General features: G+C 37.7%; 1 protein-coding gene across 4 annotated transcripts in view; it reads left to right on the forward strand.

Annotated features, from left to right (window-relative positions):
* Positions 1 to 15,517, forward strand: part of ctnnd2a (catenin (cadherin-associated protein), delta 2a) — a 324,872-nt gene that overhangs the window by 255,705 nt on the left and 53,650 nt on the right. For all 4 annotated transcript variants that reach the window (XM_084398526.1, XM_084398527.1, XM_084398528.1 and 1 more), the window contains one exon: positions 7,744 to 7,927. In XM_084398526.1, coding sequence (XP_084254652.1) covers positions 7,744 to 7,927 — 184 coding nt within the window. The remainder of the gene's footprint in view (positions 1 to 7,743; positions 7,928 to 15,517) is intronic.

The raw sequence follows: 15,517 nt of genomic DNA on the forward strand, positions 1-15,517 counted from the left end.
AGTTCAAGCACAAAAGATAACTGTATTCTGGCGTGTTGTCTATGGGCACGATACTAATTACACACTGCAGTAGAGATGCGCAGATCAGTTCTAACGTCACCCGAATCAGCTGTGAAAGTGCGCAGCTCTGAACGCACGAGCTATATGCATAGCGCGCCGCACACACAAGTTGCCTGACCGCTTGTTTTGCTATTGTTGCGCCTAGCAAGTTAATGGTACATTTCGGAGATATCAAGTAGCTATATAAAGTCTCACTAAACATTCCACACGATGATGAATTTTATTTTTATTAATCAACCGTCCGCAATATAGATATAAATCACACTGTCTAATATCCGCGCAACTTTTGAGCTCAAATTATAAAAAGGTGCGTTCATCTTTTGCATGACGCGGGCCATAAAATTAATGCCGATGGGCCGGATGCGGCCCGCGGGCCGCCTGTTGAGTATCTGTGCCCTATAGTAAGTACATGTAGTTGCTTAATATTACTCAGTACTTAAATATATAATTACACTGTAACAATGACACCTTAAAATAAAGTGTAACCTTTTTTTTCATAGTATTTCAGTTTGTGATGTGTGGGTAGGCCTACTATAGAATGTTGTATTGGAGTACAAGGGTCGTGAAGCTTTATAACCTTTATAACAATCATCGTTTATTATTCATCCTCAAACAAAATAAGCTATGACACATTTTGACAGTTTTTGCTTCAAGGCTCTACAGAGCCAACATGAAAGAAAAATAGAGTGTTTGGCTTTTGTGAGCACGAGCATATTCCTTTATGAATCAATCGCATGGCTGTGAAGAACAGATGGAATACTGGTCTGCAGGAATAGGAAGCTCGCAAGAAACCCAGACGACAGAACATCCCCTGAGAAACTGTCTGAATCCTTTGGCAGAAAGATGTTTGAATTGCACTACTCAGTTAAGGAGGATTCTTGCTTCGTAAGCCTAATTCCACTCGGCGTATGGGTTTTGTTTCGTGCTGCAGTTCTCTAGCATATGGCCTTGTCTCAAATGGTGTGAAATATGGGTCTTGTGGCCTGATTTTACATTTACATTACCGTTCGTAAGTTTTTGGGTTAGTAGGATTTTAGTGAAAAGATTCTTATGTTCACCAAGGCTGTATTTATTTAATCAAAAATACAGTAAAACAGCAATATTGTGAAATATAATTACAATTTAAAATCACTTTTTTCTATTTTAATGCATTTTAAATGTAATTTATTCCTGTGATGGCAAAGCTGAATTTTCAGTATCATTAATCCAGTCTTCAGTGTCACGTGATCCTTCAGACATCATTCTTATATGATGATTTTGTGTTCAAGAATTAATTTTTATTTTGTAAACAGTCGTGCTGCTTAATATTTTTGAGGAAACCATGACACACTGTCTTCAGGATTCTTTGATAAAAGATCAGAATAACAGCCTTTATTTGAATTATAAATCTTTGTTAACATTATAAATGTTTTTACTGTCACTTTAGTATTATTTTATGTATATATGCATACTGTATTGAATGCTTAATATGGGAATGGGAAGGATGCACTGAAATTCAGACTACATATTTTTAGGACAATAACTAATATTATACATCTATGTTACTTAATGGAGAAGTGAACTGGTTGGTTAACGGTCTTTGAAAAACTTGGTCGTCATTGGTTTAAACATAGAGCTGAGAGAGTTCTAACCATTGCACTTGAATGAATAGTTCATGATCTTAAAGTGTTAAATATTTGCCTTAGTCTAGTTATCCCTTTAGGTTGCTGTTAGATGATCTGAATCTTAAAATAGACAGAAACTATTAAATATTGTCACTGTCAGGCGTAAACCTCGTACCTCCATATTTCTATTATTACTATTAGTCACCCTTTACGTCTGTCTGTGGGTTTTGTAAATAACCAATGAAAAGTATTAAATAGAGCTTGTGACCAAACCTCATAACTCCATTAGATCCTCAAACGGTCTGTCAAACCTCATAACTCCCTCATAAATCTCTCCTCTATTGTGAATGAAGTGCTGCACGCAGTTTGGACCGTCTCTGCTTGTTTGCAATACAAGGGTAAATAAAGAACTGGTTCAGAAGTACAGAATTTTCTTTACTCAAGAAACACTATACGTAATGGCTAATGTTTTATGTATTTGATGAGCGGAGAAGAGTATATTAGTCTACATTTGCAGTTAAGTCGTACTATCTTAAATTGTCTATATATCACTTTGTCTTTAACATGAGATTTTGGCCAAAAGACAGAAAAAAACTGAGCGCCCACATAGCTACAGTAAACTTTATTACCTGTAAGTTGGTCAAAATGTAATTCGATGCACTTGCCATAACCGATTTGGTGCTGATCTGTTGTGCAACCCTAATACTTTTAGTTTAAAACCCTAACCCTATGTTTGAGCAATAGTTGTACTGTAGTTAGTTATGTTAATAGTGGTTAGTAAATGTTAGTGTTGCTATTGTAAGCTCCACTAATTATTTAAGACACTGTCCATGCACTATTTGCCACAGGACTAGAGAAATTCACCTTTTTACATGTCTCCTCAGAGGCAAGTGTAGACAAGTGAAGATGTCTGTGGGATTTTTGTTCGGTACAGTGAGATACCCAAGTGAAATTAAGCCGTCTAAATCTGGGCCTGTGTTCTACTGGCATGAGATTTGATCTTGGTCAATGTCACCACTGACGACAATTATGTCCTTGTAGTGCTCTAGTATTGAGCCTTCCTTTCTTCCTCTTTCCTTCTCTCTCTCTCTCTCTCTCTCTCTCTCTCTCTCTCTCTCTCTCTCTCTCTCTCTCTCTCTCTCTCTCTCTCTCTCTCTCTCTCTCTCTCTCTCTCTCTATCTCTCTCTCTCTCTCTCTCTCTCTCTCTCTCGTTCCCTCATGAGAAGCGGTCTCTGATTAGTTACCCTCTCAGTTCAGCAATCAAGGTTGTTCTTCCCTTTTCAGAATGCATGCTTTTGTTCAAAGATTTAAGAAAGTGAAAGTCAAGAAGAAAACGAGCGATAGAAGACTACTAGAAATAGTGACCTCGATAAGAATCTCACACGTTTATAAACGTATACAGAAGAAGAGGCCATTCACACAAAGCGCGTTTTTGCTTTGCTTTGCTTTCGCGGGCAGTGGAATGGGGAAAGACGTAAGGTCTCGCGATGCGTTTTTTAAAAGTTGAATTTCTTTTAACTATAGCGCCACGTTTTTAGAACTCAGTGTCGTGCGCGAGATGCTGCAAAAACTGAAAATAATATGCTGAAAATAATAACCAATATGTTTCACATTGTTTCTTATACCACCTGCAATCAGCCACAGTCGGTCCTCCTGGGTTCTGGAATTAAAGGCTCACTGTGTGTGTGTGTGTGTGTGTGTGTGTGTTTGAGAGCAAGAAAATGGCAAGGTCAGCGTCATCAAGTATTCAGCTGCCACCTCTTCATACTGACTCATAAATGTGCGCAGTTTCTTATACAAGGGAAAGACAGAGAGAATAGGGCATAGGAGAGGAAAAGTGAAGATTGGCAAATAGGAAAAATAGAAGTTTGGTCTGACTCATTTTGCGTGTCCTTTGTGAAGCTGATGGACAGTGGGAAGGAGCGACTGGATTGAGTTGAAGGTTGGCTTCGTTCTAATAGGTCGCATACAGTAAGTGTTCTGCAATTTATCATCATCGCTGTTTTTAGAGTTTGTTCTCCATTCTGACATCTGCTAGTTTTTCATAGCGCTGAGTGACAGAGTGGCTTTTAGCAAAAAGCTCTTCACACTACAGGCAATAGCAGAGCCCCTGCAAGGCCGTTCATTCAGTACAGCAGGAGGTGAGATTAAGCCAAACTTCTGCGTAAACACTGTAAAAAAAAAAAAAAAAAAGATCAAAAAGTTGTGACAACATATGTTTTTACATTACATTACCTTATCAAAACAAGTTAAGCAATTTTTATATCTTTTTTTCATCAACTAATTTTATTAAGCCAATTTAATATATTTTAAGTTAAAATGACTTTTTTACTTTTATTTATTTTTACTTAATTCCCAATCATAAGACATGCCTTTATTTTATTATTATTTTTTATTATTATTTATTTAATTGTATTATTATTATTATTATTATTATTTTCATGGTACTTGTGATATGCTTGTGTGGACTTCTTTGAAGTTCAATTATTGAATTGAATTACTACCCATTAAGCATCGCAAAAAATAAATAGATAAATAAATCTAAATATTTTGCAATAATATAAAATATTTCATTTTTTTATAACTGGGCAATGGTTATAATTTATATTTTACCATAATTCATCTACAAACTTTTTTCTTACACTTGCTTCAAATCAAAGGTTATGATTCATTTCAGAGCTGTTGAGAATGTGAGTTGGAAACAAATATTTCTGTAACCAAGGCCAATGAAAGTGGGCAATTACTGTTCTTTGTTAAACCTCTTGAAATTCTGCATTTAAACAAAGATATTTTTTACCTATTAAGTCAATTTGTCTAAAAGCATCTGCTAAATGAGTAAATACAATGTACATTCTGAGAATTTATAAAGCTTCACAGAATTCGAGCAAGTCAATTTTCCTAAATGTTTGTTTATGAAATATTGGGGGAATTTGATAATGCTTCCTTCTACAAAGAGAGTTTATGCATCTGCGGAAATAATGTAAAGTGAATCTAATAAATCATGCTAAAAGCCTGCTTTTATTCAAGCTTATCTGCTGTTTTGTGATTAGAACACAATGGTTGTGTTTGAATATATTAATGTGAAATGTGTCCTAAAATACATTTCTGTCCTTGCAGCTGCTGAACATTAGAATGTTTGTTCTATAGAGGTTTAGAGGAAATTAGAGATATCCTCTGTGATATAGCATCTGTCAGTATAAATTACCACCTCACACCGTGTCCTAACCAGACGTGATGCGATAAGATTCCAGCGACAAATAGTTTGTCTGTCCACACTAGGCGCAACGCGACTGCGAGATGTAAAAATAATCAAAACCCACAGCCAATCAGAACAGCGTGTGGGCGGAGTCTCGCAGCAAGTGCACAGCACCAGAGAGTAATCTTGATGGCGCAAGAAAATGGATAAGTAGCTACATAATCACATTCACAAATATTACTCTATTTAAACATTATTCAAATAAATAGGCTACTGAGTTACTAAAACAATCTTTGTCAAATAATAAACTTGTTTGTTCACAGTTTGAACGTTCTTGTTTCCATTTGTTTAATTTCAAGATCTGTGGTGAATTGTCCATTGCTTTTACAGCTAACGTTACAAAGCTGGGAGCACTAAATGATATTCACAGTCACATTGCATGCTTTTAACTAGCCTGGGTTAGTTGCCTCCCCATGCTGCCTTGCGCGCAGCGCGATTTAATTCATGCTGCTAAGCAGCCTGGACACCATGGACCAGATTTTCCCCTCAAAAAGGGAACCAATCACAGAACGGGGAGGGAGCAGCAAGACGATGACGACGTCTGTGCGACACACCGAAGCAGTTTGTTTATATCTATGGATCCAACATGGCAGCAGACGCGAAGTTACCTTTCGATGCAGCCTTAGATAGTGTTCTAGTAGTTTAGAACGCAAGTTTATTTCGTCTTCTTCCTCGTCGAATTTCTGTCGCTCTACATACGTCATCTGGTATAATTGAAACGATTGGCTATGAGCTACGTACAGGCGCATTTGATAGACATTCGTAGCGCCCAATAAACGGCTCTGGGCATTCGTAAACCACGCCTCAAATACGAGAAAATGAACATGTGGTTCCCAGACCACGTCTCAATGAGAAGAGGTCTGACGTTAGCCAGGCTAGCTTTTAACATTAAAAAAGCACATAAACAGTACCTGAGATTATCATTGCCACACTTTGTGTTTGTTTTTCCAGCCGCGACATTTATTTATTTGTTTGTTTGTTAATTTATTTATTTATTTATTTAATACCTGCATTTATTTAATCAAAAATACAGTAAAAAAACAGTAATTTTGTGAAGTATTATTACAAGTTATAATAACAGTTTTCTATTTGAATATATTTTAAAATGTAACTTATTCCTGTGATGCAAAGCTGAATTTTCAGTATCATTACGTCAGTCTTCGGTGTCACATGATCCTTCAGAAATTATTCTAATTTATGCTGATTTGCTGCTCAAGTAACATTTCTTATTATTATCAAATTTTAAAAGAGTTGTGCTGCTTAAATTTTTGGTGGAAAATGAAAACAATTCTGGGATGTTCAAAAGGACAGCGTTTATTTAAAATAGAAACATAAAACATTATAAAGGTTTTCACTGTTTTATTTAATTTAATGCATCCTTGCAGGAAGGTCTTACTGACCCCAACGTTTTAAACGGTAGTATTACACTGTGCAAACAGCTGTATCCCACAATGCAGTGCATTTGACTTGACCTTTTCAGTGTGACTAATCACCATGGTGATGTAAGAAAATTAGAGCTGTCTGTGGAGATCTTGAGATGTTTGATAGACTGCATGTGATTTTGCTTCGCATAAAACCTTAGGTCAAGTTAATATAGTTAGTCAGTGCTGTGGAACTGTATGAATTCTTCTAGTCTTTGGGGTCTGGAGGAAGAGACGCAGTACTTAGTACATTAGTAATTAGAAATTCTAATTAGGCATCAGAATCATTTTGTGTCAAAAACATGAAAATTAGTGGTTTTATACTAGTCTAAAAGGAGACGGCTGCTCAGTCACTTGACCGTTATGCCCACAATCTTTAAGCGAGTATTGGTGATTGATCTCTGCTAGTTTAGGACTTCACTTTAGAGCAAAAAGCACAGACTTCCCACACAAATATATGCGTATATACAGTATCTGCTTCGCTTTCTGTACTTCAGATCCTTCAACACATTGTAGTCGCCATCGAACTGCATATATTACAATGTCATGCATACGTTAGAGAACAAAAGGTCTTGACCGAACAAACATATCGATTGCCTCTTCCACTGTCATTATCCATTCCTAAACAAAAAAATGTAAATGCTAATGACCCCCTCCTCTTCTTCTCCATAATTTCTATTTGTTTATCAAATTACTGTCTGAGGCAAGTGTGATGTTTCTGCAAGAATGGCTCTCATAAATCTCTAATGGCTGCACTGATAACGATAACAGGAACATGCTACATGGAACCAAAGATATTAAGTCTTGGCATGTTTTTAATAGTCTGCAAAAGTTGGCATTATTACTGTATGTAGACTGTTTAATTTTGACCAGCTAAGAAATGATGTTTGTTGTACAAATTAAATCTGTTTCAAAAGTGTAATCTGTAGGTTTATGCAGTACAGTTGTTTTATGTGAATTGCATCTAGTAAATCATATCGCATATTCCTCTGAGACTTGGCGGAGCTGTTAAAGAGTTTAATGTTATTAAAATAATATTAGACCGCCATTGTAATGTGAGACCGCAGGCTTGTCAAATTATGGTTTTTTTTTTCCCCCTCTGGGTTCAGCTCTACATTTCTGTGGCTCTCTGAGTCTTTGTGAGACGTTGTCAAAACCTGTCTCAGGCTAGCTCAAGCATAGAATGGACAATGTTATACATTTTTTACTCCTCTGAAAGAATAATAATAGAAAAGCATTATTTCTTGCACAGTAGCGCTGTCACTTTCAGGCAGGGGTCTCAAACTACCCATCTCTCAAGTGTTAATAGTTTATCTTCAAATGCGGCATGCAAAAAGTCAAAAAGAGGAGGCTCTTCCTATTTGCTATGCTAAATGCTGCATGCATGTGTTTTCCTGTGCAGGTGTGTTGTGGAACCTGTCCTCATGTGATGCTCTGAAGATGCCTATAATCCAGGACGCTCTGGCCGTCTTGACCAACACCGTGATTATTCCCCATTCCACCTGGGACGTGTCCCCGCATCAGGAGGACCGCAAGCTGCAAATGCACACTTCCCAAGTCCTTCGCAACGCCACTGGCTGCCTGAGGTGAGTGTGTGTGTGTGTGTGTGCTTTTCTTATAGGGCCTGGATGATGGAATGAGAACTTTCAGTTTCTTTCCTTTAGTAATTCACCCTTAAAGGGATAATTCACCGATTAGCATTAGGCTTTGTATCAGTAGAAACCCGGTAGTATTTTTGATTGACCGTGCTTCCCTCCCTCATGTCCCCTTGAGACGAGAGGTTTCTGTATTGTGTGTCTGGAAAAAAACCTCAGATGACACAAAATGACGAGGCTTTTTTTTCTTCTGAGGCTTTTTTGGCCAGAGGCGAGAGACTACAGCCAGTAGTAGGAGCTAGTTCTGCATGTTTTCAACCCGCCCATAGGGGGTGGGATCTCACGATAAAACGGCGTCTTTTCAGTTTCGAGCCGACTAGTAGCCTAGTTGTATCATTTCTTCCGATACTGCCCTCTGTAACCGGTAGGCGTGGCTTGGGAGTGGTCTCGTAGGGCAGCGAAGCAAGTGCATTCTGGGAGTTGTTGTCTTTCATCCACATGAGCCAAAAATAAATTTTATGGCTTTTCTCGGTCTAGAAGGCACCAACTACATACTACATAAATGACCCAATTTAAATACACATTCATCTTTCCAGCAGTGAAATATCCCTGAAACTTGTCATCATTTTTCTCGTTCCAAATATGTATGACTTTTTCTTCTGCAGAACACAAAATATATTTTATATAGTGTTTCAGCTGCCTTTGTCCGAATAATGAAAATCAATGGGGTTCACAGAATAAAGAAAGTCATACAGGTTTGGAACAACATGACTGCAGACTGTTGGTATGTGTGAATTGTATACAGATCCATTTGTGCAGAAATTGTGCCATTGTAATGACTTCAGACATGTTTAATGTCATATTTACACAGAAACTCTGCTCATGTTTCATGAAGGAGGAAGAATAAGTGTGCACTACCGTTCAAAAGGTTTAATACTTGCTGTCTATTGACCAAGGACACATTAACTTGATCAACAGTGACAGTAAAGACATTTATAATGAGAGAAAAAAATTATATTTGATGTAAAAGATTTTCTTTTGAACTTTCTATTCATAAAATAATCCTGAAAAAAGTATTTTAATCATAGAAATGCTTCTTGAGCATCAAATCAGTATATTAGAATGATTTCTGAAGGATCATGTGACACTGAAGACTGGAGTTATGATGCTGAAAATTCAGCTTTGCCATCACAGGAATAAAGTACATTTTAAAATATATTCAAATAGAAAACGGTTATATTTTTTCATAGTATTACTGTTTTTACTATATTTACCATCAAATAAATGCAACTTTGATGAGCATGAGACTTCTTTCATTAAAGAGACTTCAAATATTAAAAATCAAATTGGCCCCAAACTTTTGAACGGTAGTGTATTTACCCGTTCATGTAGTAAGCAGGCGGCTCTTGGCCTCAAAGGAATTAATGCTGAATGAAAAGGAAGACTACAGCTTGCAGACTTCCCACGTACCTGAGAAACTGTGTAGTCCAGATTGCATTTATAAAACCCTTGGCATACGGTACCTGTTTCGAATGCAAGCACCTTCGCGACTACATTGATTGTGTAAGGGCTGAAAAGGCAGATTTCTCATTAAGAACAGATTGTGGTTTGCTCCGTGCAGTTGTTTCTATGACATCTGGCCTGGCCATGTGATTTAGAGAACAGTCCTTTTCTACTATATGCAGCCCTGCACCACTGAGAATGATGGTTCCTTTGATTAACTGACAGAAAATGAGAGCTTTGGTTCTTTTACACCTCCTTCCTGTTCCATATGGAATGAGGAACAACCCTGACAAGCCATCTCCCCCAGCCACTTCTGTTCTGTTCATATCTCTAGATTGCTCGGGGTAAAACTGAATCATAACCTGTACGCCGTTGTCACAGTGAGTAAAGATTTACTGTATCGCTCCTGTCAAAGCATCTGATTCATGATTTATGCAATAATGCATAATGATGTTTATGTGGAGTGCATATCTAGCTTATTATGATTTATACATAGCTTCTTGTTGCGAAGAGTTGGTTGAAAAATAACTGCGAGAAAGTGTTGATTCTCTCGGGTTGAGTACCAGTCTCACGTAAGGCTTTATTCTTGTATCCATAGCAACAGCGCAGTGTTAAACTACTTCAAAGTCTATGCTATGAGAGGATCACACTGCTTTTGTTTGCTTTCCCAGTTTCCTTCCAAGCGTTTCTAAATGAACGAAACCTTTTCAAACCATACTTTTGCAGTTTCACCTCACTAAACGAAGTTGTATTTTTACTTTCTATAAGATATTTATTAAAAAAGAGGCGCACCTACTGTATGCAAATACACAGAAATGCAAACAAACAGTAGTCTTATCCTTTGATTTTCATTTTTCTGTAAATAACAAGTCTGCTTCTAATTCCAGCAGTAAATTACTCCTCCGAGAGAATGGCACTGTCTTGTGTTTCAAACAAATCATCTTCTGTCAGAGCACTGTAAAGAGGCAATTACCATCCTCCGCATATTAGTCTGTCAGATACGCACACGCTTCAGAAAGTAAAATGTGTATCTTATGCGTATTGTGTGATTGTGGACCACACGTATCCTCTACCGCACAGTGCAATTTAATATTGCATTTCCAATTAATCACAATCTTTCCAGTTTTTTTAGTGAATAAAAAACATACAGTGAGACTGGGGTAGTGTGATTCACGAGTAAATGACTCAAAAATGCATAGCGAGACCATTATAGTGTAAACCATGTGCAAATGGCTCTTAAAGGGATAGTTCACCCAAAAATGAGAATTGTGTAATAATTTTCTCACTCTCATGTTGTTCCAAACCTGTATGAGTTTCTTTCTTCTGTTGAACACAAAAGAAGATATTTTGAAGACAGTTGACGGTAACTTTTGTAGTATTCTTCAAAATATCTTCTTTTGTGTTCAACTGGAGAAAAAAACTCATACAGGTTTGGAACAACTTGAGGGTCAGTAGTAATGACAAAAAATTTTGGGTGAACTATCCCTTTAAAAGTCTACAGTGAGACCAAAGTAGTGTGATTCATAAGCAACTGACTCTTATAAACATTTTCTTTTTATTGAATCACAAAACATACAGCGAGACCTGTGTAGTGTGATTCACAAGAAAATGACTTTTTAGTGATTGAAAAACATACAGTATGCTGTCTGAATCGCCACCAATTGCTCTTAAGAGCCAGTCATTTTTAGTGAATTAAAAGCACACAGCAAGACCAATGTAGTTTTATTCACGAGCAAATGACTGAAAAAGAATGAACGCATTCTTTTTAGAGATTCAAAAACTTGTGTGATTTCATGAGCAGATAGATAGATGCCTCTTATGAATGGGTAGAGTTATTCCCGAAACGATTGACTCATGAGCCGGATCCTTTAATGACTCATTCAGAAAGACGAATTACCATTTTGAATATATCATAAACACTGCCCTGTACGATTTACAACTTTAGCAGTAAGATGTTTTATTTAACGTACTGTAAGCAAAAAAGACATTTAAAATGAAATATGCATCATGCTCCGAAAATATTTCATGATAATTTGACTGAGGCATTTACATTACATTCTTGCCATCTCTTCTGGGTATCACTTCGGAGACAGTCATGTTGTCAATTTCTGACATTAAATACTTCAATTCGGATTGATGATGTTCGTCAAAGTGGGATTTTTTTTCTCTCCCTTGGAGGCGGGAACACTTGAGCAAGCCATTGAAAATCAGTGAAGCAGTGTTTTTGGAATTGAGCCTCGTCCCAATGGGAGTTTGACACACTGCTGCTGTAAATCACTTCCACAAGCAGAAATCAAATTTCTGAAACCTGCAGGTCTCCGTGGGAAAAAAATCTATCTAATAGAAAGAGATTTTCTCAGCCACAAAGCACAATCCCTTATGACATCCCAAAAAGGCATCACAGCATTGGATTTTCCTTTTCGCTTTCTTTGTCAGACTTCAGTGAATGGATGAATCAGCCATTTACACAGTTAAACAGCTCCGCACTGTTTAGATTCAGCAACTCACCTGTGTCAAAGCTTCCCTAGAACCCTTGAAATGTTGATTGAGGGATTGTTTTTGAGGCAAAATGCACTTTTCCTATTGTGAGATCTAAGAGAACTTAAGTTTAGACTTGCTAATGTTAAATTTTTCTCCAAAGAAAATGCATTAAAGGCCTGTAATGAGTTTGTTCTTAAAGGAATAGTTCACTTAAAAATGAAAATTCTGTCATCATTTACCTATCCTCAAGTTGTTGCAAACATGCATGAATTTCTTTCTTCTGCTGAACACAAATCTCTGTAACCAAACAGTTAAAGTGTAAATTGCAGGTTAAATTTTTTACGAAGATAATGCAATGTGTTTATTAAACATAAAGATAAGAACCACCCACCATTGTTTTTTATACTAAAATGCTGAATATAATATGAAAAGTTGGCACTTTTAACAGTGGTTTTAACCGCTCCCTCTCCCTTCCACTAGATGGGGCGTGACGTCATAAGAGGAACTCACTAGTAGAGTTACCAGCATAGTCAATAGTACGCTAGCAGCTAAATGTAATTACTCATGCATTAAGTATGGTACTCTTCAATGTTGTATTTCTTTGAAAGCTATAGATGCCTTACATAACTACAGATAAGTTGGTTGTATGTTTTATTTGATAAAAAAAATATGGATAAAATAACTCAACTGTAAACATACTCGTGTGTGCTGACTTCAAGGGGACCATGATCCTGCCTGAAATGAGAATAAGCTATTAGCAAAACAAACGGGTTCAGGCACGTCAGATCAGCCGGTCGCAGGTCGAGCTGTTCCACTAAACTCCAAAACGCGTTCACCTCACGGCAGCACATACTCTCCACTACTGATTCCATTGGGTGGCATAGCCCACACAAACACAGTGATGGGGACATCGATCTCTCTTTTTCTTTTCTGACAATAAACATCGCTATTTAAATCGTGAGAAATTGATAAAGCGTGGATTGAGGAAGGGTATTACATGACGTTTGAGGCGTCGATGAGACTAGCGATTGGTGCCTGTGCAGTGTGTGCATCTCTACAGCTCTGATTTGGACTGACACCATGTAAGTAAATAATGTCTTCAGTCGTTGTCCCTCCTTGCTATTCTACATGACGGCAAGATTTTGAAAAGACTGGCTTGTTCCCTTATATTATCCGGGTTAAGTTTGCACCAGGCTAGCCTAGACTAGCTCTAACGTAGCTACTCACCAGGACACCTGGCCAACCCTCCACTCATTCTCCTCACACCAAGCATTAATAACTCTTTGAGTGCCATGGGTCCTGGTAATTTCCTCCCCTCTCTCACGCCTGACCGGTTAAAAATTGGAGGGCTGTGGTCCATAAAGAATTTGATGGTTTCCCACATCCTCAGTCGTTCTCCAAATAGTCATAATACAGTAAGAATCTAGCAGAGTATGGGTTGCAAGTTCCTCTTATGACGTCATCACCCAGTTACTGAAAAAACACGCTACCTTTGAAGAAACCCCAATAAATGTTATTTTAACGCATTTTAAGACAGAAATAATTAAATATATACATATAGAGCACTTTAATTTACACATTAATTGGCTGTGGTGGTTAACCTGCAACTTACACTTTAATGGACCCCATTGACTTCCATTGCATTTTTTTTCCTACTATGGAAGTCAATGGGGTCCATCAACAGGAATGGAATCAGCAGTGTTTCCGTGACTTTTATTATGCGCCTCAGCACTCGGTGACCCCGCTCTGTGACTTCACATGGTCTTCCGCTTCGTGGCTGAGTTGCTGTTCTTCCTAAACTCTTTCCAATAATACCACTTATAGTTGACTGTGGAATCTCTGTGCAGGGATGAAATTTCACAAACTGACTTACTGCAAAGGTATCACAGTATCTCAGAATTCACTGAGCTTCAGAACAACCCATTTTGAATTGAATTCTTACATTCAGCAAGGACACATTAAATTGATCAAAAGTGTAACTAACTATTTATTTTGAAACTATTCATATAACAAACTATTCTCAAACTAATTATTCACAATGATTATTTGAAACAATTTTTCTTAATCATAAACATTGTTAGTGCGTTATTAACATTGTGCAGTGTTATTTTCTTGTCATATTTTCAGTTTGTTTTAAAGCCGTTTAATTATCATCGTGCTCGTGCCGCACATTTTTCTTTTCATCTTTGTTGACAAAATCAAAAACCCTTTGTTAGCAGACATTGCCGAGAGATAAACACTTTTGATATGCCTTGTAAGACATTGAAGCCGCTCTCTCCTCACAGCAGGTAATTGTGTTCAGTGTTTGAGCAGCTGTGGAGGTCCATGTTGGACTGCAGGAAATGGAAATGGTGCTGTTGGTGCTCCAGATGCTCAGGTGTTTCTGGCTCACCTTGCCATGTGTCTTCTGTAACCGTGGTAACCACCTCACCACCAGTGTCAGCCGGCTAGAGACCTGGCACATCTTCATTTTGGCTGCCGTCATGAAACCTCACAGTGCATCTAAAGGGACAATCTGTCAAAAATCTGCTTCTTTCAGATAAGTTACTAAGCAAGCCTGAAGAAGACATTTCCCGTGTATTCCCAGTGGTCACCTGAGTGTTTTCGAGTTTATTTTTACTGGAGCACATTGCAGCTGTTGAATAGTTCATTTAACCAAGGCCATTAAAGCACGAAGGAACAGACGTTTCTCCTTGTAAGGAATTTTTTTAAGGTGTGCTTGATTGAAAACACCACTAATTGTGTTCAATAAGTAATTTGCTAACAAAGTGTGCGAGTGACAGAAATGAAAGTGAATGAATGAGCAATAAAATCTAAGGGGCTCATTAATTGTGGAAAATTACCATGAACTCGATTGACCATTCACAGTGAATCATGTGACCTTGCAGACTTAAGTCTTGACTGTAACTGCAGTGCTTTGTTTGTGTTGACCAATGTTGGTATTCTTCAGATAACTGTTAAACACTGATGGCGCTTTCTTGTTTTACAATGGACACTGTGTACAAAGACAATTATTTAATTTATCCCTAAATCAGTCTTGTGTGTAGAAATACTTTACAGCCAAATACAGGAATACAAAGACATTACTAGCTCAGAAGACACACCCAAGCCTCTGTTACTAGTTTAAAAGCATAAGTTAAGAGCTAGCAATGTGATTTGGGCTGGGTTTTTTTTATTGTGTGTGTGTGTGTGTGTGTGTGTGTGTGTGTGTGTGTGTGTGTGTGTGTGTGTACTTGTTTTTCTATCCCGGTGGGGACTTCAACCTGGATGCACACAGACTCATGGGGACTCGTGTCACAGTGGGGACCTAAATTGGGGTCCCCATGGGTAAACAAGCTTATAAATCATACAGAATGAGATTTTTTGGAAATGTAAAAATGCAGAAAGTTTTCTGTGATGGGTAGGTTTAGGGGTAGGGTTAGTGTAAGGAGATAGAATATACAGTTTGTACAGTATAAAAACCATTAAGTCTATGGAGAGTCCCCACGAAGATGTGTGTGTGTGTGTGTGTGAGATCACGTGGCTCTCTCAGCAGAGTTGTGCAGCAGCATTGCTACAAATAGTGCTAGTTTAACTGTATTTCTGAGCTGTGGGGTG

Source organism: Rutilus rutilus (genome assembly GCF_951802725.1).
Source record: "Rutilus rutilus genome assembly, chromosome: 24".
Classification (NCBI taxonomy): domain Eukaryota; kingdom Metazoa; phylum Chordata; class Actinopteri; order Cypriniformes; family Leuciscidae; genus Rutilus; species Rutilus rutilus.